This window comes from Notechis scutatus, chromosome 2 (assembly GCF_049901735.1).
Source record: "Notechis scutatus isolate UNSWTSFEM ecotype Mainland chromosome 2, rNotScu1.2, whole genome shotgun sequence".
Lineage (NCBI taxonomy): Eukaryota > Metazoa > Chordata > Lepidosauria > Squamata > Elapidae > Notechis > Notechis scutatus.
Window position 1 is genome coordinate 163,865,877 of NC_142010.1, and position 24,103 is coordinate 163,889,979.

Below are 24,103 nucleotides of genomic sequence, written 5' to 3' on the forward strand. Positions count from 1 at the left end.
CAACTAGCTTCAAAGTTTTTAAAACTTTCAGTACAGTATAGGTAGTCCTCAACTTACAACCTTAATGAAGCCTGCCACCCTTCACCTCTGATGAAGTTGTTAAACACTGTGTGAGTTGTTAAGCACAGCATGGGGTGCCTCAGCAGTGGAGGAAGTCCCAGGAGGCCTAGCACAGGCACAGATCCATCTTTCTTGACTCTCCCAAGGCCTCTCCCAACCCCTGAAATACCCTGTACTCCATTTCCTTCCCCTCAACTCTTGGGCTTGTTTCCTTACTCAATGGATCCCTGAAGTCCTTGCCCATGCACCAGGTCCTCACAGGGCTTGGCCCCGCTGCCCACCGCGATACCCATTACAATATCACAGTCTTAGGGAAGCAGAGTAGATCATTCCATTCCTGGGCTGTATGGTTTAGGGACACTAAGAGATGGAATAGCCTTCCTTCCTCAATATGAGATTGGGAGCTCCGGAGATCTTCAGAAGGTAAGTACATGATGGATGTAAGGGGACGGGGACCCAGTGGGAGGGAAAAGCAGGTGCAATGCTTGGAGAGACCTAGCAGAGTGGGATGGTAGAAGGAAATAGGTGGAGGATCACTGTTACATCCCTCCGATTAAAGGTGAATGACCACTGGGGCATTGCACCAGCCATAACTTTGAAACAGAGTCGTAAATATCTTTTGGGAAGTCTGTTGTATCTCTCCATGGTCACTAAGCAACCAGTCGTAAGCCTAAGAGTATCTGTACACTATAATAAGATCTACCTATCAAAAGTAGGATAAATCTGTCATAAGCTCAACAAGGATTTAATTTTTACTATACAGGCCCAGCTTTTGTTACCTTGATTAGAGTACAAGGAGGTTTTCAGATCATAACAAGGTTATTTGCTGTATCTTACTTCTTCACAGGTCAGAGCTAATAGCTGAGTAAAATATTTTTCTCACTTTGAGAAGACATAGTCTATCTACTTCTTAGCAGTGCTTATTGTATTTAGTTATGTTGGGATGGTCCAATGACATCACTATAAAATGGTAATCCAGCTATGATAAAATTAGACCCACATTTTCACATAAGAAAATATATTTCAGCTGCACAATTGATATGAACATTGTAGTAAATGATACTGTATCAAGTCAGACCAAACGAATAGCAATATTCCATGCTTTTGGACATACCTGGAATGAAGTATGATTTTGCATGGATTTTGAAAATTCAAAGTCAGCTGTTACAAACTAGTTCAGCCTACTCTCACAGTTGTTGACATTCTGGTTTTCAATATAATAAGAGATAAACTATGAAATTCTGTTCTATAGTTGTTACCTCTGGGAAACAACTATGTGCTGATATTACACTAATCATGCTGCTCAATTCTTCAGAACAGACGTAGAACTGAACTTTGCAATAGATGTTAAATGCTTACATAATGCTTGTATTCAATGGACCAGAATGCCCACCAAGGTTTATTAAATGCCATATAGGTGACATTCAATAAACTTTTCATTTAAATACCGTGTTTCTCCAACAATACGGCCTCCACCAATAGGAAGCCCCACCATGTTTTATTGGCATGAAATCAAATTAAGCCGCTCCCCCCCAAATTAAGGCCCATATTAAACATGCGAAATGGGGGGGTGGCGGGGGGGGGGCTTGCCGTTAGGAAGTACTTTTGTTGCATGCCCGGATATGGTGCTGCCTGCGTTGGTGGGGCACTTCGTATCGGGAGATCTTCCGCCACCGTTGCTTTCCCTTCTCCCTTGCTGCCGCGGCATTAGAGCAATGCCACGGTGTTTGCCGCAGCCACGTGCAGCCAGCCAGAGCTCCTCCCTGCAACTGGAGCCCTGCGGAGACACTTGGCTTCAGGAGCTCCTGTCGCCGCCTTCCCTTTGCCTTCGAAGGTAAAGCCAATTATTTTAAAAATGACACCCTACTACAACAAAGCCTCCCCTGCCCGAGAGGGCTGCCCAACCCCACATGGGGAGGCGAATCTCCCGGGGCCGCAGCGCAGGATCGGCCCACTCTGGGAGAAGCACCCAGCCGCCATCCCTGCCTGGCGCCGGGCAGAGCACGAAGAGCTTCACCTGGGGCGCCCAGCACAGCTGACAGGCGAGCCCTCCTGCCCGGCGGCAGAGCTCTCACCAAGGCAGCGAGTGCCTCCCCGCCGGGCCCTCCGCTCATCCCACCAGGGCTGCGCCAGAGCCGTGCAGGCTGGGCAGAGCTGGGAAAGCGAGCCGCGGGTGTGCGCCCGCCTGCCAAGCAAAAGAGCCAGGCCGCCCCAAGCTTGGCTTCCTTCCCAAGTCCCTCCAGCCCGAACCCAAAGGGGCCACCGGGAGAGGCCACCCGAGGCAGTGATAGCGCCCACCCATCCATGGACAGGGAGGCAAGGCGACGGCCTGTGCCGCGTCCTCCTCCGAGCTGAGCCCCGCTGAGTCAGCACCTCTGCCTGATGCCCGTTCCGCTGCAGCGTTTGGAGCTGCCGGCACATTTGGAAATGCGTGGGGACGGGGACGGGCTGGGTGAGTGGTGGAAAGGACAGGGGCTCTCTCCGCCTGCCAGGGAAGCAGCGCTGCCATCACCTCGCCTCCCTGTCCGCGGACGGGTGGGCGCTATCACTGCCTCGGGCAGCCTCTCCTGGTGGCACCTTCGGCGGAAGGTCTCCCAATACGAAGTGCCCCACCAACACCGAGATCAACATCCAAGCTGTCATCGCCCACCCACCCAAGGATGCAAGGGGGGGGGAATTAAGTCACCCCTGAAAAGACGGCCTAGCCATTTTTTCAGGGGTCAAAAAAAAAAAAGGGCCGGCCTTATTTTGTGAGAAACACAGTACCTATATTTATAAATTAAAATTTTGTAATTAATATAAATCCTTGCTTTAACATAGCAAATCTGTATTATGTACTATAAAACTAAAACAAAATTTAAGTTTGAGAACTGTAATATAAAAACATATAAGCATTTTTCTCCATTTTAAGTTCTTGGGTCTTGACTTCATTTTCTCAGAATTTTACTTAATTCTATGTATTTAGAATATATTGACACTGTATATTTTATACTATTTCTTTATTAAAATTTACAATTGTGAGAAAATTCAAGTTTTCTGGTAGTCATGTGATATGAACTTTTTAAAGTTATTAGAAGGTAACTGTGGATTGTTACTATTTAAAATAATTTCAATTTTAGAAACTTCTTCCAAAAATCATCCTATATTAAATGGAAATGAGAAATACTTTGAAATACTAGACATCCATTAAGAAGATTACTAAAGCAGACTACCTGGCATGTTTAAAGGAGATCAATAAATTTTTATTATGGTCATAGTCACAGACTAGCATTACAAATAAGAGCATTAAAACAAAAGTAAAAAAAATAAGACAGACAGAATAAAATATTGCTTTTGCTGGTGGTTTAACAGTGGGCAGTTAAAGTTTGCCTAATTTTACATATATCATAACAGAATTTGGCCACATTCCAAAAAACTACTAATACTGATCTTATAACAGTAGTTACTCTGTAAAAAAGATCAGTATTTCCAAGATATTTTATTAGGTAAGATGTTATAAACTGAGTCCCTGAGCCCTTAGAGAAAATGCAGTATAGCAGGGTGTGAGCTGTATGGTTCCTTGTCCACAGGGGCACAGTCGCAGCTCATATAGTATTCTTTTTGTATTGGCCCTCCCAATCTGCTGTGGGAAATGTGTTGCAGCACACGAAGGTTAATGCCCTTCGTATTTTTGGGACAGTTGTTTGACATAAATATCTCACTGCTTTAAAAGGGGGAATTTAATTGCTCCAATAAACATGTGTGGGAAGAGCAGCCCAATCTTGTTGGATTTCCAGATCTTTGCACACTCATATCCCATCATCAAAAGCACTTCTCTGGAGAAACCAAGATACTGCAGGTTTTTTTGAGATGGTCCTGAACTATATTGATTCAAAATTGTCTTCTATAAGGAGAGGACTCAAAGAGTAGTTTTAACAAATGTGCAAAAATGTAATTGTACATGAGCCTTTGCTAAATATAACTTCAGGGCTCCTGGAATATACTTCGGGGACAGGGGGGGGGAATATAATTGCTACTGTGTTTTGGTCATTTTAGATGACATACTTTTGATGTGTTTAGTAAAGCTATGGGTTAAAGAAGTTTTACTATACTAGAATTTCTTCAGAATTATTTTTCGTCTAGTACAATGGATTGTTTGAATTTCATACTATGTGTATTGCTGAAATGCTACCATGTTTACATTTAAAAAAACACTTAGAATACAGTATTAGATACTTGACAGCTATCTCTCGACAGACCATAAATAATCATGATGATTTATTCATTTTTCCCACCTCTGACACAAACTAGTTAAAAGAGAAAAAATGATTAATGGTGAAACATCCAGGCGTGATCTCCATCAGTCTGATACTCTGACTGAGATGTTCCATTCTACTAAATGATAAACTATGGTACCGTCAAGGTCAGTTTTCCAAAGCCAAATTAAGAAAAGGATTCTGTAAAAAATTATTCCATAATCTAATCAGTGTCTTGGGAACTAAATTAAATAAGAGAGACATGGAAGTGAAGTTACCATTTCTAAACCCAGCAATAGGCTCTGATATTCAACAAACCTGTTACTCCATAGTTTCAACTTCAGCAAGTTTAAGATGTGTGGACCAATTTCCACATTTCCCCAGCCAACATGTTGAAGTCCACATATCTTAAAAACTACCAAGGTTGAAAAACGTTGCTCCTTAAGAATCCAATGGGATTTGGAATTTCCAAATATTCCACAAAAGGTAACAAAATATCCAAGTCACAGAAGAGAAACCACTGATGCTCAAAAATATTCAACATGGACAACATGGATCTTTATTAAACCACAGACACTATGAAAGTACAATACAAAAACTATAAATACTGTTGAAACATATTACCATCTCCTTGCACAATAAACTTGCATAAAAAGACAGATTTATATGTCGACATCTTAAAGAATCAAGAATATACAGCCCATTAAAACCAATATATGGATAACATGACTCTACACAAGGACATTTATATAAGTACAGTTTACACCAAAAAGACAACCATGTGAACACAATACTGCACATAAACAAAAACGATAAACTTGAACAAACCTCCAGCCCATTAAAGAAACTCACAAATTCTAAACAATGTTGACATATCATGGTAAGTCATGGTTTACTGAAAGAATATAAATAGCTGGATTCATACAGCATACTAAGCCACACACTATTGTTTACAAAGTTCAATGGCTGGATTCACACATACACAAAACCTTAATTGCATGGTAATTCTTCAAGTCTAAACAAATCCCTCAACAAACCAAAAGCACACTCACAAATACAAAAATAATGTATTTTGACAACGCTGGATTTGAGGGAATATGCTCTGGATATTAACAAAAGAAACTAAGCTAAAATAAACTTAGAATTGATTTTACTAATTTGTAATACTAGTAACTAACCAATGGTTAATACATCCATTGTTTACTACCTTAAGAGATAATGCTGGGGTTTGCACAGAATATGGAATATAAATTAATTATCTAGATTTATACATATTAATAAACCACATTTTAGCTAAAGATGCTCTGTGAAGTGAGTCTCTGGATTCATGGTTTATTAAATGATTGAGTAAATAAACTCCAATTGGTTGATACATATAACACTGTAAAGTTAAATCTTACAGTCTTGTTCAATAAACACTGTGCTATAATATATCTTGGCTTAGTTTACAATTATGCAAACACTGCTCTAGACTTTCAAGTTAAGCAGGAAGGAAAAGGGGGTTGCAAAAGATGATCACATGAGCCCAAGACACTACAATTATCATAAATCTATGCCTAGTTGCCAAGTATCCGATTTTTGATTATGTAAGCATGGGGATGCTACAATAGTCATAAGAGTGAAAATGGTCATAAGTCTCTTTTTTTCAATACTGTTGTAACTTCAAATGACTACTAAACTAATAAAATGCTGAAAACAATCTCAGTGTGTCATGATTATGAAGGAAAAAACAAAGAGGTTTTATTTTTGGCAGGGAATTAATTTTTCTATTATAGAAAACTAATAAATGTGAATAAAATATTAATGTACAATATTAAAATAGTTAAGGGAAAAAAATAAAAAGCAACCTATACTTTGGAGCTTGGTCTTTGCCCTGTAAAAATTGTATGATATGGCAACCCAGTCTGAGAAGTTAAGACTCCTAAGATACAGCAAAAGAATTATTGGTCTTATTCATACAGCATGCTTCGTCATGATGTGGCTGGATTAGTTTTAGTTCCCTCTTTCTGTTCCTGTAGTTACAGCAATTACACTAAGAGCACGACAAAGAAAACATGGGGTTTGGGAAGAAGGAATACTGGTTGGAAACTGGTAACAGTATGAAAATGGGTGGGAGGGTTACCTAATTGAAAGATAAGCATTTTAATAAACTATCATTTCAAACCTGCTCAGTTATTCAAAAGTGACTTGGATCTTATTTGACATAGCAATCTCCAGTCTCACAAGGAGAGGGTTCTTTTCATTTGATTCATTTCATTTGATTATATCACATTCAGTAATCTGGTAAATCTACTGGCTGGGAAATCTCATGGGACTCTATTTGCAGAGACTTCGCTCTTATGGATGCTCATGTCCTCATGGGGTATCCCACCCCAGCTTGTGCTCTGATTTCCCAATCATCTCCAAATCTGAGGGTCATGCTGATGAATTTTATATTTATTACTTTTAAGGTATGTTAATACCACTCAAATATTTTCACCAAATCATTGTGGAAATCTTTAACTGGAATCTGAACTAAATTGTAGAAAATCTGCATGTTAAGATTATCCATATTAAAACCAAAAGAGGCAAAATTTAAAGGGCAAGAACAAAAGGAAACTTAAAGGACAAGAACAAAATATCTGATACCCTCCTTTGACCGTTTAATCTCCTTTTTTGGTTCTCTCTTATTATAATGACAGATAAATCCCAGCAATTAAAAAAATTATCAAGAAGAACATTTCCTGGGCAAAATATAAATAGCTAAATGCAACTTTATTCTAAATTAAAGGCAAGAACAGCCAACGAATAAATCTCAAGACTATTAACCATCGACATATTTTTCTAATTGTAACCTTGGGAAAACACACGGAAAGCTGACGCTTAAATAGAATCAGTTGGACGTCGCTTGGGTTAATATGAATAAAGCTGAAATACAAATAACACAACACAGAAACCAACAGAATCAATGCGAAGGGAAGGAAATAGCCGGCACTATTTCCCATCTTTGGCTGCAAAGGCAACAACACACACTGCGGAGGAACCGGCTTAAAGGTATGAATGAACCAGAACCCTTTTGTCGCCAAGAGGCTCACCGAAGCAGTAATTGCTCTTCGAGGAGGGGGGAAAAATCTTTTGGTCAAGCACAGATGTCAGCTCCGCCCAAAGACCCTCGGAGGCCAGAGAGGGAATGGAAAGAAAAGGAACCTCCTGCTCCGGAAAGCTCCCCTCCCTCGACGGAATTGCCCTCCGGGGAAGAAAGCGACACGCCCGTTCTGCAGCGCCGGCAGCAGCTGACCGCTCCGCCACCAATCGCGGCGACCTCCCACTTCCCTCCCCCAAGAACGACCTTCCCCGGTAACCCCAACGCGCTTGCGCTAGAGGAAGTGACGTCACGTGCTTTCCGTTTGCGTTGGTCTGCGGTGCCCGTGGGTCGCGCCCGTGTTTTGTATAATAACGGGAAAGCTGTTACACATCGTGGTCATCGTTCCTTGTCCTTTGAAATGAACACCGACAGGCAGAGGACGGGGATGAAAAAGAGCGGAAAGAGTTCGCGCGTGCACCCATTTTGTAATAAAATAAACCGGAATTCCATGACTTTGCACAGCACGCTAAACCTGATTTGCAAATCACAGCAGGACACAAATCAAAGCAGCATGTGGCTTGAAATATCGCGTGAATGCAACTTAGTCCTACAAAGAAAACGAATGACAGGCAGAGGTGGACAATCGTTTTATTAATCCAAATGTCACGAAAGGTACAATATGTCCAGAATTCTTTCTTGTTTAAAAAAAAATCAAAGGCGGCAAATAAGCAGTTTGCATGTTGTGGCTGTAATGTCTGCAATTTCAACTTATAACATGCATTGTGTTTATACATGGTGTTATTCATTCATTCGTTGCATTACAGTGGAGTATTCCTTCCCACAAAAGCAATTATAATTCACATATAAGAGTAAACCATGGCTTAGAAATCACTCCTACATTCTAACATGCTGAACTAAAAAACCAGGTTTTAACTGTCATATCAACCTTGATATTTGTTAAATTGGAATATCATCTTTGGAGAAAAACTAATAGTAAGGAATATTTACTTTCAGTGAAGAATATGCAATATGTGAATTAGATCTGCTTTTTAAGTTCGAGAATACAAATAACCTAAATTCATACAATACACTCCAAATGAGCAAATCAAATTAGGACTGTTTATTATACATTAAGTCCAATTACTAAAGCTGAACTTTCACAAACAAACCCATGAATTATGTTATATGAATACAATTGGATTGGAGATGAAATCCAAGCAAACCAGTGTTTTTGGCATATGTGAACCAGGTCAGTGACAATTTGTGCAACATCTTAAGCATTGTTAAAGATACAGAGATGCCACTCCAGTTAACTTGGATATTTAGGATTTATAAATCAGTGTGTTTGTAATTAAACTTTTAAAGTTTAAGACACTGGCTGGATTATGTTTTATTACTTATGTTTGCATTATATTGAATTCCAATATGCTGTGATCACTCTGGCCCAAAGTTCTGGCAATTTCAACACCCTCTATCATTTCTTTGCTATTAGTAAGAATTAGGTCCAGTTGAACTTTTCCTATAGTTCCCTCTATTTTTTGGATGATAAAGTTGTCTGCTAAGTTGGTTAGGAATCTGTTCAATCTTCCACTTGCTGCACAGTTTGTCTCCCAGTTGATATAAGGGTAGCTAAGTCTCTCATTACTACCATGTTGTTTCCTACATATATTTGTTAGTTGTTTAGCTAAAAGTTCATCTGTTTCTTCTGCTTGTTGAATAGTAGTATATGCCTATAGAAATGTCATTCTTTTTGCTTTTTATATTGACCCATACAGATTCTAGGAGGATCTATAGTTATTTTCTCAGCCCTCTTTCTGATTTGTGCAATATACAGATCCTCAGTGGAAGGCAGGCTAGTTGCAGTTGTTTTTTTCTGTAGTTCTCTGTTGAAGTCTGTAACAGGTCCTGGTTGGTCACTGTGCCAAACCAGACAGTTATTGAGATACATGTGATAAACTCAGTAATTCCTCTGTAGAACCGTATCAGCAGATTCTTGGGCAATCTGAGCTTTCTGAGTTGATGTAGGAAGAACATTCTTTGTTCTTTGCTTTTTAAACGATGATTCTAATGTTAGATATCCATTTCAAGTCCTTGGAGATAATAGAACCTAGAACAGGGCTGTCAAATTCCTGACCCGCAGGCTGGATGCGTCACATGCTGTCCATGCCCACACCCAATTTAGCAAAGGGGAAAAAGTCCTGATACATCATGTAATGCCACCGTGACACTGTGAGTTTGACACCCCACCTAGAAATTTGAAGGTCTTTACTGTTAATACTATGTTGCCTAATATTGTAAGAGGTGATAGGAGAGCTTCTTCTAAAATCTATCTTTACAGTTATAAAAGTGTTCAGCTCAACATTGTTCCGGCTGCACCACAGGGTCAGTTAATCTACCTTCCTCTATATGCATACTCATTATTGTTTCCAATGAGACCAATGACAAACTTCACCAAAGATCAAACTATCATCTGCAAACTTCAGTACTTTAACAGAGAGATCTTTTGAAATACAGTAATTGATACAGAGAGGAAAGAGTAATGGAAAGAGCACACAGCCTTGGGGGGTTCTTGTGCTAATTGAATAGGCATTCAATGTGATTTTACTTAGCTGTACTTGCTTCTTCCTATCTGTTAGAAAGCTTATAATCCATCTGCAAATGTGGTCAGGCACAGCTTGTTAAATCAGTTTAGAGGGGATTTCTGGAATAATGGTGTTGACTGTCCAGCTGAAGTTACAAAAAGAACCCCTATTACATAGGTCTTGGGGATTCAAGATGCAGTATCATATTAACAGCATTATCAGATGATTTATTTGCTCAGTAGGCAAATTGCAAAGGGTCTAACAGCTGATCCATGATAGTTTTCAGGAGGGCCAGCACTAACCTTTCAAAGATTTTAATAACTATGGATATCGGAGCAACCTGTATGTAGTCATTCGGTTCCTTGATGAAAGGTTTCTTCGGCACTGGGATGATAGTAAAGCATTTGAAGCAAGAAGGAACATAACACATCTCTAGTGATTTATTAAAGATGTGGGTGAAAATGGGGGCCAGTTGGTCAATACAAGCTTTCAAGCAAGGTGTTACCTTGTCTGGGTCTGGTGCTTTTCCAGGCTTTTGACTGAAATAGTGTAAAAGACTTGGCTGTTGTTGATGTATCTCACAGTGAATTCCTCTCAAACCTACAGTAAAACACATTCAGAGCATCTGCCAATTGTTGATTCCCTTCAGCAAGGGAAGGAGGTTTGCTGTAGCCAGTAATATTTTTAAGACTTCCACACATTTGCTGGTTCATTTGTTGATAACTGATTCCTCTCAGCTTTTTAGAGTAGCTTTTCTTTGCTGCTCTGATCTCTCTTAATACACTGTACAGCAATCTCTGGCCTGATTGTACAGCAATCTTATTTGTATATTAGATATGCAGCAATCTAATTTGTATTCGTGGTTTAAGATTAACTTAAGAAACCATGGATACAAATAATGGATAAGACATATGTTTAATTTAAAATATGCCTGGATTCAGGCCTAAGTATGTTTCTTTAATATTTTGCTATCAGTGAAATGCTGTATATTGTGCTAAGCCATAACATGATTGGTTGGTTCAGTCACTATGTGATCTCATTCACTACTGTTTGTAAATCATGACCTAGCCACACGCTAGATTAGCAAGTTTGAAAAAGTACAGTACTTTTGTATAAATTTGTAAACTTTATTATAAGCTACAAATGCATTTTCTATAAATCCAAAATATCCAATACTTCTGGTTGAGACGATGCCTTAAATTCAAAAGTCACGGCCTAAACAACGTAAAATATCACATAGGTTGATTAATCGGGTTTTTTTCTTACTATAGGGTACAAACACAACACATATTAAGCTGAAATGGGAGGGAGGGGACATGTAGAGGTTGTCCGAATGTTTTTAGTATAATTATGGTACATCTACCTTATTAAAACTTTTTTTTCAAGTGAAATGCGCAACCCATTTTGGTGTTTGTCTTTTTGTTTACTCTTTGGAAAAAAAAGAAAAGAATATACTCTTTTTCGCCAGAAGGGACCTGCCGAATATTGAACCCGGAAATGAACCAAGTGAATGAAAGCACCATTCGCACGCCCTTCGCAACCAATCGTAGAGGAGGCGCTGCGCTTGCGTGATGCCTAGCGTAGAAGCAGAGCTGGTCTACGTCTGAAGCGGGTGGCCGTCGCACGTCACGTTGCGTCACCCTACGTCAGTGTTGGGTGAAAGGTTGAGCCAGGAAAAGAGGCGGAGCTACGCGCACACTCGCGCGGACGGTCGGGACGGTCTGAGGCCCATGTGGAGTGGCAGCAGAAGCAGCCTGACTGCCACATCTGGATCGAGATCTTGGGCCCTCAGCAGCTATGAAGGGGTGAGTGCGGGACCGGCGCCGCCGCGTCTTTTTCCTCTCGGACATCCGTGGGGTGGCTTCGAGGGATCCTTTCTAAGCGAATGGGGGACCTCCGGCTTATTATCTCAGGGCTTTTGGCGACGGCATCTCTTTGTTTCTCTGGCCTAACGACTGCTGGGAGTCGTTCACCTGCCTTTTTAGGGGAATGAAAACGAAGCGGGCGGCCCGTGTGGCTGTTCTTGGCTCAGGGAGTACGTAACTTTATATTCTGGGAGAGAAGAGGCGCTGTGGCGGGGGAGGGGGGAGGGGGAGGCGAGCTTTTTGAATTCGGCCCCGAGGAAGCGTGCGCGGAATTGCACCATAAAGTGAATCACGTCCCAATTAAAGGTGTATCGCACCAGTAAAAATGAGAGCCTAGCCTCCTTTCACAACTATGGTAAGTCCAAAAAAAGGCCCTGAAAATGCAGTTCCTGTTACTTCCAATAACGTTTAGTGTGTTGTGCCATCCCAGGTGCTGAGCAGTCGGTTTTCAATAATCTGTAGCTGTTTTTAGTGATACAATATAGTCCTATTTGTATCTGGCTGCCCTGGAGAGAAGCTTAAGATCATAATATGAGATAAAAGGGGGATAAAGATTGAACTATTTCAATCGGTTGAAATATTATTGAAATAAAATTGGTTTGGTGGAATGCCTCTCTGTATCTCTTCTTTTACTTTAGCTTATTGTAGCTTAAAAAGAACTAAATATCTAGAGCTCACAAGTGTTTCCCACTACTAGGAAGACAACTTTAATTCATAAAGCAAAACTAAGGTTTTGTGTGTGTGTGTATTACATCTTCAAATTGGAAGTCAGGACAGCTCTCAAATGCTTCACTTACCTTGAACACTCAGTTCTGATTCTACAGCCTCCCTCCCCACCAAGTCACTTCATAATTTAAACAATCATCCTCTTTCAACAGATATAATAGCTTGTGCCATTTTCCCTCAGTTATTCCATTATATGCCCAAAGAGACCTTTGTGGTAGAATCTTTCATTACCATCCAGATATTTCATTTTCCAAGTCATGTGTCTCAGCAAGGCCATAAGGTTGAAAAGAGATTACTAGTCTTTCAAACAGTGCAAAGGTTAAAGCTCAGTCTGGTCTCTCAACAAGGAGACAAGAAGCTGGTCTTTTCTTTCTTGCAAAAGGCAGTCTTTGGAATCATATCTTTGAGAAGAATCTAACTACTTTTACCAATGTTTCAATTCCTTGAAATGCTGATAAAAAGACATTTCAAGATGGATGAAGCTTCATTTGGCAGAGCTTTCGTGTTATACTGACCAAGCTTCTGGCACTTTCCAGCAGCAATGCAAAGAATAAACAGCACTGTAGGTGGATAGCATCTATCTACAGCTTTTATGTCATACTTCATTGCTGAGATTGCATATCATGCTTACTTATCTTATCTGTAGTTTATTAATTTAACACTAAGGTGCAAACTAATGACATGGATTAATCTGGCTTGATTTATTCAGTTTGTCAGTTAATAGCCCCTGGGGCATTAAATCAGCCAAAGAGCCTTGAACATTAAATCAGCCAAAGAGCCTAGAATTGTGCCTGAGCAATTATTAATATCCCTTATTTGAATAAGAAAGTAATAAATACAGCATTCAAAGTATTGTTTAACACTCAGCAAAATAAAGTTCTCAAAATTGAAGTTACTGACATTTTTGGTTGAGAAAAAATTCAGCTCAGATGTTTCTCAAGTAGCTTATAAATAGAGTTGATTTTAAATTGAATAATTGAATAAGAGGTGTGATGCTAGCTTGCCTCTTTGTGGTGCACCCTGGATAGCACGGAAGTGTGAACCAAATGACTAGCAACAATTGGCAGCCAGACTACATTGAAGAATTGGCAGTTAACGACAGTTGGCAGCCAGACATCTTTGTAGAACTTCTGGCAACCCGTCTGGTCCCAGTCTTGAGCCACATTGCATCATTGGCTCTGTGAGGGCAGGAGGCCTTGGTGAAGGAGTACAACAGAATTGTGAGGGGCCCACTTCTTCCTGCGCATGCTGATCTTCCTCATCTAATTGGTTGGCAGGCTTGGATCCAGGGGGGCCCTCTCTGGCACTCGCTCAGCAGCTGTCTGGCAGCTTTGACATCGGCGCCCAGATACAGGCAGCTGCATGGATGGTCCTGCATGTGAGGTGCCGGACTTTGGCCTTCCTCGCCAGCATTGGTCATCTCTGAGCGGCATCCGTGCCCAGCATGGTGTTTGCCAGGACTCACTGTTTGAGTGGGGACTTGTCTCTGCCCCTCAGTGTGACTGTGTTGCTCCTCCACAGAATATCCATCACGTTGTGTCCATCCGGAGGTTGCACGGGTCCAGTGTCTGTTTATTTTTCAGCATGGACTGCCCTGTCCTTGAATGGCTGGATGGATTGGACATTGACATTTGAACTACTATGAGTCCACGTGTTTGCCATATGCTAAATAAATAAATAGCAATTGCTTAAAAAGTTCATGGATTAAATAGCTACAAAAATACTGATAATTTTTTAAACAAACTTTTTACCAATACTGCCTTTTAAATACATATACAGTACTTGCATAAAATACTGTTTTGTAAGCTGACTGTTCCTTATCCACGGTTTTCAGTTAATCTCATAAGATCTGTTGAAGCTTCAAACTTTTGTGGTATAGAATCCTAGGTGGTGAACATTAATTACAAATTTCATACGTCACATGATTAGATTGTCTTCTCTGTTTTCAGGTATCCCTGTTGTCTTCAATATAGTGATTGATTCAGTGAGGATAGTATGTTTGGCTAGTTCATGTAGGTGTTTCATTATTCATTATGGTCCTTCCATGTCTAATGAGCATGTCATTGACAACATGTTCCATCACTGATGGGAGTTGCCATGTCTGTTCCAGGAAGATGCTGTGTTCTGTGATATTTTGGAATTAATATGATTGCTGCAATGAAAATGGACTATAGTTAGGTACACCAGCATTGTACTATATCTGGAATATGTAATTTATAAGTTGCCAATAAATGAAAATGTTTGTAGCTCAGAGTTGAAATAAGGGATCCTTGATGTTCTCTGAGCTTGGTTGTTTGAAGATGTTACCTAGTTTGAGTAATGAAATATCTGTAAGAAAACAACCAAGCTCAGAGTGCCAAGGACCTCTCAATTTATAAATTAGTTTTGAGTGAGAAATGATAGGTAGTCTTTTAATGCATTTTATCTTTCTTACTACTTTTTATTTGTTCGGTTCTATCTTTTGTCTTACTATTATGGTAGTTTAAGTGAGATTTTAAGGCTGTAATTTAACACTGCACAATTACATATGGAAGAAATCCACTAATTATTCATTGATTTTTATTGAAAAGTGTAGTTTTGTTCCATACTATGTGGTATTTAGTGCTGTATTTGTTTCCATATGTGGATATGTGTATTTGTACTTGTATGTTTTAAGCATCTGAAGTGAGATTATAGATACAGATTTATTATGTGCATGCTGGCAGAGATATAACCCCGGAACCTGCTTATCCTAGCTATAAAGTGATACCCAGCAAAGATATGATCCCTGACAAACTTAGCCCATAAGCATTTCCTTTACACTTCTCAGAATTCCTAACTCTTTCTACTTTTTAAAGTTTAGTTTTAAAAGGACATATTAAGCTGTGGAAAAAAAGAATTAGCATCCAGAATAATACTCATTCCCAAAAACCCTTTGATACCTTATGAAATGGGCAATGTTTGGGTGGCTATACTTTGGAGGCAAAGGAGATTGTGTGAATAGGGCCACGCCCTATCTATGTGTAGTACTTTGTTATGAAGCTGACATGAAGGTCACTATCTCTGTTGTTCCGTTCAGAGAACTGGATTCAGCTCCAAAATTGTCAAAGAAAGAATGTAATTCTAGTGATACTGTAGAATTCACTACCTTTACCTCATCCATTGTATACCTTTAGAGTTTGAATAGCTGAGCATTGGAAGTAATGTTTTATTGTGATTCCACTGTTATTTCTCTTAATACTTTTGGAAAATGATTATTTGTTTAAATTACAGAGTGAGAGGATGTTCCCGAAAGTTGTGTCTTGTGTTCATGTAATACCTATATTAACTCTGTCTGAAATGATCATGCATGGGTTTGAAGAACTTACTCTTTCCGAAAGCTCAGAATTGAATATCTCAGCAACTTCTGTATGTTCCCTGACTATTAAGGACATGATTGAGGGGAATATAAGTTGAAGCTGATTTGAGACAAGACAAATTGTTAAGGTTGATTCTGATAGCTCAGGAGTGTCAAACTCAAGGCCTGGGGGCCAGATCCGGCCCGCGGGGTGCTTAGATCTGGCCCATGGAGCTGCCCTGGAAACAGTGAAGGACTGGCCCACAGTGGCTCTGCCAGTGAAAACAGAGCTCTCAAAGGCCGTGTGTGACCCTCCCGAGTTCCATTTTTGCTGGCAGAGGGTTGGTTGCAGGAGGCCATCACAGCTGAAAATGAAGCCCAGGAGTCCATTTTTGCTGGCAGAGTTCTTTGGTCACCACCCTGATGCATCCCTGAATGAAATTGAGTTTGATACTCCTGTGACAGCTGAATTTCAGTGAATAGGCTTGTTCTGCATGAGATTGCATGGCCCTAAAAGGAGTTAGTTCCAGGGTCCTCCTGGGTCGATGCTGTACATGTACAAAAAGCTTGTGTTGGGATTTTGGTATCTTTGTCTGATAAAGTAATAAAGACAGGGTAAAAGTCAAATTGTTGTCCAATCATACCTGGCCAATAAAGAATTCTATTCTATTCTAAATAAATAACAGTAACTCTGAGTTATTTCATATAAACTAGGTTCTCTTCTTACTAATCAGAATGGCCACAATTCCTTTTCAGAATAATAATTCAGATTTGTTCTATATAAAATTGCAAAGTATTTGAATTGAGAATTTAACATTTAAGGTATGTTGAAGTGTTCTATTAAATCATCTGTAATTTAATAAAAGTGGAATTCCTAGAGGTATTGAGCATGTTTTGATTTGTTCCAGTAGCCGGATCGAATTGGGTGATGTGACACCACACAACATTAAGCAGTTGAAGAGGTTAAACCAAGTCATCTTTCCTGTCAGCTACAATGACAAGTTCTACAAGGATGTGTTAGAAGTCGGCGAGCTTGCCAAACTGGGTATAAATTCTTGATCTTTATTTAGTGGGTTGGTGCTAAATTATCTAATGCTGTATATGTTATTGAACATATTTTTCATGTATTTCTTTAATTGTACATCACATGAGGCTGGACATAATATTGGTCCAAGTGATACTTTACATTTTTGAACTGTTTCCCCAATCTTTGGAATCTATATTTCCTCTAATCTGAGATTGTTATTCCATGTCCTGGACTCTGGAACAATTCGAGAACATGTCATACCCTTCTGTCATCTTCAATATCTCTTCAGGTACTCTCTTGAAGCGATAGTGAGTGATTAGCTTTCACCCAAGCCTTTACAATCTCTAAGGTAGACTATTGCAATATACTCTCAGTTGCTATGATTATTCCAGCTAAAATTCAAATGATAAAAAACATCATTCCTTTTTTAGCTTTTCATCACAGATTTTTGATTGATTTTTAGTATATTATAAACTGAAAACCAGGAGCTTTTGTCCTATCTTAGCTGGGTGACTTTAGGTCAGTGGCTGTCTCTCAGCTCTAGGAAGGAAGCAAGAGCAAACCACAAATGAAATCTTTCCCCCTTCAGGGATTTTGTCCAGGCGTTCACCTGCCATCAACACTGGGTCAAAGGAACACACATATACACAAAAAATCTGTGTGTCTTTGGAAATGTCTTTCCATTGTCCCATTGATTATACTGCTGTGCTCTATGTTGATGCTTTTGAACCTTCCTTTACAAAACATATTTTCTGCACATAAAAAGCTATTATGGAAATCTATCCTAGTATTCTTTTAATCTGCTTGTTTTTGATGTCCATAGTTGATTTTTTTCCTCAAAATAACTGACCTTTCTAACTAGCATATGTTTCAGTGAGTTTTAGGCCTTGTTTGAATTGATTCAATTCAACATTTAAATTGATTCAATTCAACATTTGAATTGACTTAAAATGTAATATATGAAAATTTAAAAAGTCTTGAATTCTATTCATGTAAATTTAAAAAAAATCAGTATATGCTTTCTTTCTGTTCCCATCTCTTTTTGACAGCCTATTTCAATGATATTGCTGTGGGCGCAGTGTGCTGTAGAGTAGATCATTCTCAGAATCAGAAAAGACTGTACATCATGACGCTTGGATGTCTGGCCCCTTACCGACGGTTAGGAATAGGTAAGGAATAGGCAGCAAATACTGAGTGGCCTTTATTTGACTCTTGAGCTTTAAAGTGTACTTATTTCTGTACTCGTTCCAGTAATAAAATAGTACAAGATGCTAGATGAAAAGTCAAACTTCATATATCATATGAAGAAGCTTTTAGAATGGAAGCAGTTATTAGGGTTATTTATCAAACTATCAACTTGTAGCTAATAAATTCAGTAATTTAACAATGCATTTCCATACTTGATGTTATTTTCTAAAAGCACCCTTAATTTTTTCTTTAAACTAATAAGCGCAATCTCAAATATTGGAGTTGAGATTCTGATTTCAGAAGCAGTGTTGCTGGTCTTGGGATATAAACTCGCAAAACTTGAAAAAGTCTAGAAATAACATGATTTTCTTTTGTACTTTCTCAATTCTTTTTCAGGAACTAAAATGTTGAATCATGTGTTAAACATCTGTGAAAAAGATGGCACCTTTGATAATATCTATCTGTAAGTAAATATTGTTGATTGATTTCATTTAAGCATGGGGGATTTCAATTATTTGTGTTCATTTTTAATTCAACTTAATACTAAGGCATAAAAATTAAAATGTTCAAAGAAAAATAAGCTTAGATCAAGAATTGTCCAACTTTTTCTGTAACAGGACAGATCCCACCCTCTGTAAGTGCAGCTGGAAGTCTGTAGGCTAAGGAGTACTGCAGCCATTAATGTAGGCATTGTTCTAGTCTTCTTCCACCTCAGGTATCAACATGGCCCACTTGTAGATTGATCACCTATTATTTTGATTACCATTGTTATCTGCGGTCTTTCCATAGAAATTGCTGTACAGGTAGTCATTGACTTACGATCACAATTGAGCTCCAGATTTATGTTGCTAAGTGAGAAATTTGTTAAGTGAGTTTTGTCCCATTTTACAACTTTTCTGGCCACAGTTGTTAAATGAATTACTGTGGTTGTTAAATTAGTAACATGGTTGTTCAGTGAATCTGGTTTCCCCATTGACTTTGAAGGTCGCAAAAGGTGATCCCATGACCCCAGAACACTGCAATGGTCATAAGTATGAAACAGTTGCCAGGCATTTGAATTTTGATCACATGATCATGGGGATGCTGCAAAGGTCATAACTGTAAAAACAGTCATAAGTCACTTTTTTCAGTGACGTAACTTCAGAGCCATTATAACTTCGAATGAACTGTTCTAAGTCAAGGACTATGTCATTGGAATGAAGAGTGCATTTGACAATTCATGTTTAATATTCTTGGAGTAAGAATAGTAATGGTTGCTTTCACTATTAAAGCTGAAAAGGGTAGTGCTTCTATGGGAATTCTAAACTGCAGTTTGAAAATTTAGGAGAGGATAAGGAGATCCAATGTCAGTTTAGGAATCAAAGAATGGGGCAGATTAAGCCTAACTGGTAAGCTTCCTTTCCTTTGTAGGCTTATAGGTAGTCCTTGACAACGAATTGTAGTGAGGCAGTACATAACTTATGCCTATGTTCTATGTCTTTCTTTTCATTTGTTTTTCTGATGCCTAAATGCCTTTGCTAATACATGGAACCAAATTCTAGTATATTGTTTCTTTTTCTGTCCTAGGCATGTTCAGATTAGCAATGAATCAGCAATTGATTTCTACCGAAAATTTGGATTTGAGATCATTGAAACAAAGAAGAACTACTACAAAAGGATAGAACCAGCAGATGCGCATGTGCTGCAGAAAAGTCTCAAAGTCCCCTGTCTTGGCCAGAACACAGATATGCAAAAATCTGACAACTGAGCAAAACCCAGGAAACCCTTTCTTGCACTTTCTTGTCACCAAATAAGGAAAGAAGGCCTGGAGTTTTGGTTTTTTGTTTCCTTTTTCCTAATACGTGCTGTACCTGTCCAACAAATTAATAACTTCCTAAGGATTGTCAAATTGTGTGTTTTTATTTTATATCTCTACTTTGCATTCTTTGGGATAAAAAAGTTTTAATGGGGGAGGAGGGAGAGGAGGCTTCATATGGTCTTCCAAAGGTCATTTTTTTTCTTCAGCATGTGTGATCCTTCTGCTTTTCTGATGAAGGACAAAGTTTAAGCAATACCTTGCATCAGTGCCATATTGCTTTTCCAATTTGGAAGTTATTTCTCTCTAGTTCTGAACTTGATTTAGCAGGTTTGGCCTTGTTGATCTTTGGAACATACACAGACATCAGTCTTATGAATGGTTTATTTGTACTAGGTTTGGCCAGCTGATGTCATGTTCCTTGACAGGTGTAGGTGACAATCCAAATGGGTTATACCATCTTTCTTTCATCCTCTGATTATATACATTTCATGGGGAAAGATGAACATGCCTTGGTTCTGGCACAGTGGAGGAACAAACGTTTAATGTTGTTAAAGCAGGTGACTAAAAAATAAGCTTTGTTCTGAAAATGGCTCTGCTGGTTTGCTGAAATTAGTTACTTAAAACAAGATGGTTAAAACTATTTTTCTTACACATTTAAAGAATGACTTTCATCTTTAAAAAAGGAGTGTTGTAAAACACCAAGAAGCATGGCTTATTGGGGGAGCATTGTAAAGATTCAGCAAATACTTGGCATTCTCCTAATGACATATGAGAACTGTAGCCTACTTTGCTGAGCTCTTGCTTTGTATTTTGTTATGCTCTTGTTTGCAACTTCAGTTTGAGTACCTGGCATTCAGTACTACAATGTCAGATTCAGTTTATTCTTTTCATTTGGGGAAATGTAGCCAGTTGCAGTGGAAAGATTCTACCCTATCACTTAAATCAATATTAAAATGTATTTCTTTTCTGTTTTTGGACCTGAGCTGTATTTCACATTTTTCTGCTTTGAAAAAGAATTTTTTGGGATTGTGTGGTTATAGTGTAATCTTGTGATTGGATGTTTTAATTTCATTGTGATGTTGAATTGGAAGCAAAGGAAACCCAAATTGGGAAAATTCAATTAAGTTGCATTATGAAGCATTTACTACAAAGGAACTGGAAACACTAGAATCTTCATTATTCCTTACAATCCTAGCAGAAGATCCTGAATGAGTATTAGATCAGTACATTATAAACTTTCTCCAAGCTACATAATTCCAATTAAAAAAAGATTAAGCTTCTCCTGTGGAGGCCCTGAGTTGGAAAGATTTTCATACTGATGTTTTGGTCATAGTTTGCAAAGTTTTATATTTTAGTTTCTCAGAAATTGTCTTCCTTTTACAAAGAGGTTGAAGTGCACCTTGAGCTTATGTGCCCATACCTCTTCCCTTATTAGTGGTAGATAAAGCATATAGTTTGAAGAAGGTTGGAGACAAATTAGTGTTAGTCCGTAACTGCCTTCTGGTGCTAAGGAAAAGGTATATCCCTATTCCAGAATTGAAAGTTGAGATTTAAAATGGTTCTCTTGCTTGTTTTTTCAGGCAGTTTTCCTTTGTGATTTCAAGAAAATTCAATTTTTAAAACATGTTTTCAGTCACTGTCATTTTGTAAATGTATTTTTCAGTATTTCTTGGAGATATTCATTATGCAGTAACTATGTGCTGTAGAAACTGAAAGAAATCAGAAAATGAAGTTATACTTCTGTATAACTTGGCTACTCCTTACTTAGAAAAACAGAGAATTCAATTCCTAGCTCCCTGGACTGTTTTCTCTCTGCCTAACTATAGCAAAGAGCAGCAGATTGCTTAATTATCTTGGTATACTGCAGAAATTTGCCAATTATGGGAAATGCCTTGCCTTTTGAAATAATCAAATGCGGGAGTATCTAAAATAGATGCTTTTTAATACCTCACAGGGAAAGCAGGAAATTTTCCACTCTTGCCTTTCAGCATATGTATAGTTATACTAATCGGTTGGGGAATACTGTTCAATCATCTTCACTTCTATTTAGACATGTGTACGGAATATACGTGACATTAATTCATAGCTATAGCTGAATGATCTTAAAGGAGTTTAGCACAAAATAGTTTCTCATAGATAGCACAACTGTGAAAGTGAACTTCATAAAAATACATTTTGATATATAGATAACCATGGCATGCAAGAAGAAAGTATCTGTACATGTCAGGAAAGAGGGAATATTTTTGTATAGATAAAAGTATTTCGTTAATTATGTCCATTAAAGATGACATGCTATTACAGCCTAAATAAATTCTAGCTATGTTTTAATTAACCTGGCCCTGTGATGCCTACTAAATTTGAGCAACCCACCCCCTTTACATGGGTCACTTTTCAACTGAATTGCAAGATTTCTCTAAAACTTTCTAGTCCAGTTTCTTGATTATAAATTTGAATTAATTTATTTGACATATAAAAAGACTTGGGCCTTTGAGGAAATCTGTTGTCTTCTCCGCAATAACCATAAAAGCTTTTATCTTTAAGATACCGTAATGGCCTTTTAAAATTATACTTTGAGCACAGGGGATCTGTTGGTCTGGGAAAGGCCCTGCCCTGTAGTATCAGAAGGCAGTCTTCCTTGTCATAGTCTCTCTGCAACACCTGTTCCTTTTCCTTGTTTACTGTGTCAGGCTTCAAGATTTATAAGTAGTGTTCAAACTACAGAATTAAATGGCTGTCTGCAAATGGATATTTCCTCTTTCTCTTGTACCTCGCTAAAGATCATCCTCATCTACCAAGATTCACCAAGAAGGCACAGCAGAACAGTCTTCACATCTTTAGGTCCTTCTGTGGGAAAGAACCCTCCAAGCACTGACACTGCTGAAAGAACCAGCTGTGGTTTATCCCAGTCTGTTCCATTTGGGCTCCCTCTCCACCTCATTCAATGATTCCAGCCTTGGAATTGAATATAGGAACAAAATTTACTGTATTTTTGAATTCTCTTTGAACTTAAAGCATTGCCCTTACCATTTCTTCTTAGCCCCTGCAAACATTTATAGAGTGTTAATTTTAGACACTAAACTTTTTTTAAAAAATCTCATTGACAGTGAGATGGGTGGATTAAAAATTTAATAAAAACATAAAATAAAAATCCACGCTCAAGTCAAAGTATTCAGGTGTTTTCCTCCTTTCCCAACTATCCCTATAGTATCTCAATAAGATGTAGTGATGGATCTGATTGCATGTTAGGTGCTTTTAAAACTGCTCTTCCATCAGACATACATGAGTGGCAATTGGCAAACATGACAGAGCATCAATGCCTGTCATACAAAATCGCTATTAGCAGATCCTTGAAGATTACCACAGTTGCCAAGGCCAGATATGTAAAAAGAAATTACCAGTGCCACTATGCAATTATCACTTGCCAGCATTCATGACAAATAGGAAGAATGGGGAATATGGTTCATAAATGTTCCAGCTCTGATATTCAGGACCTCCTTGTGTACAATTTAAAAGGAATGTCAACCTTTACATAATCAATTCAGTCAGAAGCATTACTTGAGGATACTACAATGTGTCCTTCCTGGAAATAGTCAATAAAAACTGCATTCCAACTATGGAAGTGTATCTTTCTCCAAAATAACCAACTTTGGCTTCATGTTTAATCTATGGGTGCTTCACAATGTCAGTTTTTGCTACATACAAAAAATTTCTGATTTGGAAGAAGAAAAGTCACTTTTTAACATGTGCCACATTACTGTTACTAGGAAAATTTGAGCATTTCTGAAGATTGAATACTTTGGTGAAAAATGTTTGCAAAACAAGGATGAATTGCATTGCCCATAGATCTTAGGTAATGCCTTTATACTTAAAAACAAGTTTATTTTTCAACATTAGGAACAAACATTTCCCTAATGTTACCTTTTAATTTTTATTACATATTATTGGGCAGCATGAATTAAAATCTGCATAACATTTCCCTCAACCTCTTGATTCTCTACTGCAATTTTCATTGTTTAAGGCAGTGTCCCCCAAACATTTTGGCACTAAGGACTTGTTCCTTGGAGATAGATTTTTCCATGGATCAGAGGGGGCATGGTTTTGCATGCTGGCTGCATCCCACACTGCGGCTCTATTTAGGATGTGCTGGACTGATTACCTTAAACCAGGGATCCCCAACCCCATGGTTTAAGGTAAATCAGTCCAGCACATCCTAAGTAGAGCCATTTTGGTAATGAACGTAAT

The 24,103-nt window shown here is 38.6% G+C and overlaps 2 protein-coding genes across 3 annotated transcripts in view; one reads left to right on the forward strand and one right to left on the reverse strand.

Annotated features, from left to right (window-relative positions):
* ATP6V1A (ATPase H+ transporting V1 subunit A) overlaps positions 1-7,629 on the reverse strand; it is a 32,827-nt gene extending 25,198 nt beyond the window's left edge. Inside the window, exon 1 of the mRNA XM_026675433.2 lies at positions 7,370-7,629. The gene's annotated coding sequence lies outside the window, so the exon portion shown is untranslated. The remainder of the gene's footprint in view (positions 1-7,369) is intronic.
* Positions 7,630-11,612: 3,983 nt separating this feature from the next.
* Positions 11,613-22,193, forward strand: NAA50 (N-alpha-acetyltransferase 50, NatE catalytic subunit). 2 transcript variants are annotated; one of them, XM_026675450.2, is made up of 5 exons: positions 11,613-11,746; positions 16,757-16,893; positions 17,925-18,044; positions 18,460-18,526; positions 19,630-22,193. In XM_026675450.2, exons 1-5 carry the CDS (start codon positions 11,739-11,741, stop codon positions 19,808-19,810), a joined length of 513 nt encoding a protein of 170 aa, XP_026531235.1. In that variant the 5' UTR covers positions 11,613-11,738; the 3' UTR covers positions 19,811-22,193. The 2 variants fall into 2 exon arrangements, with proteins under 2 accessions (XP_026531235.1, XP_026531236.1); XM_026675451.2 differs by having other exon boundaries at positions 16,760-16,893.
* The last annotated feature ends 1,910 nt before the right edge of the window (positions 22,194-24,103 follow it).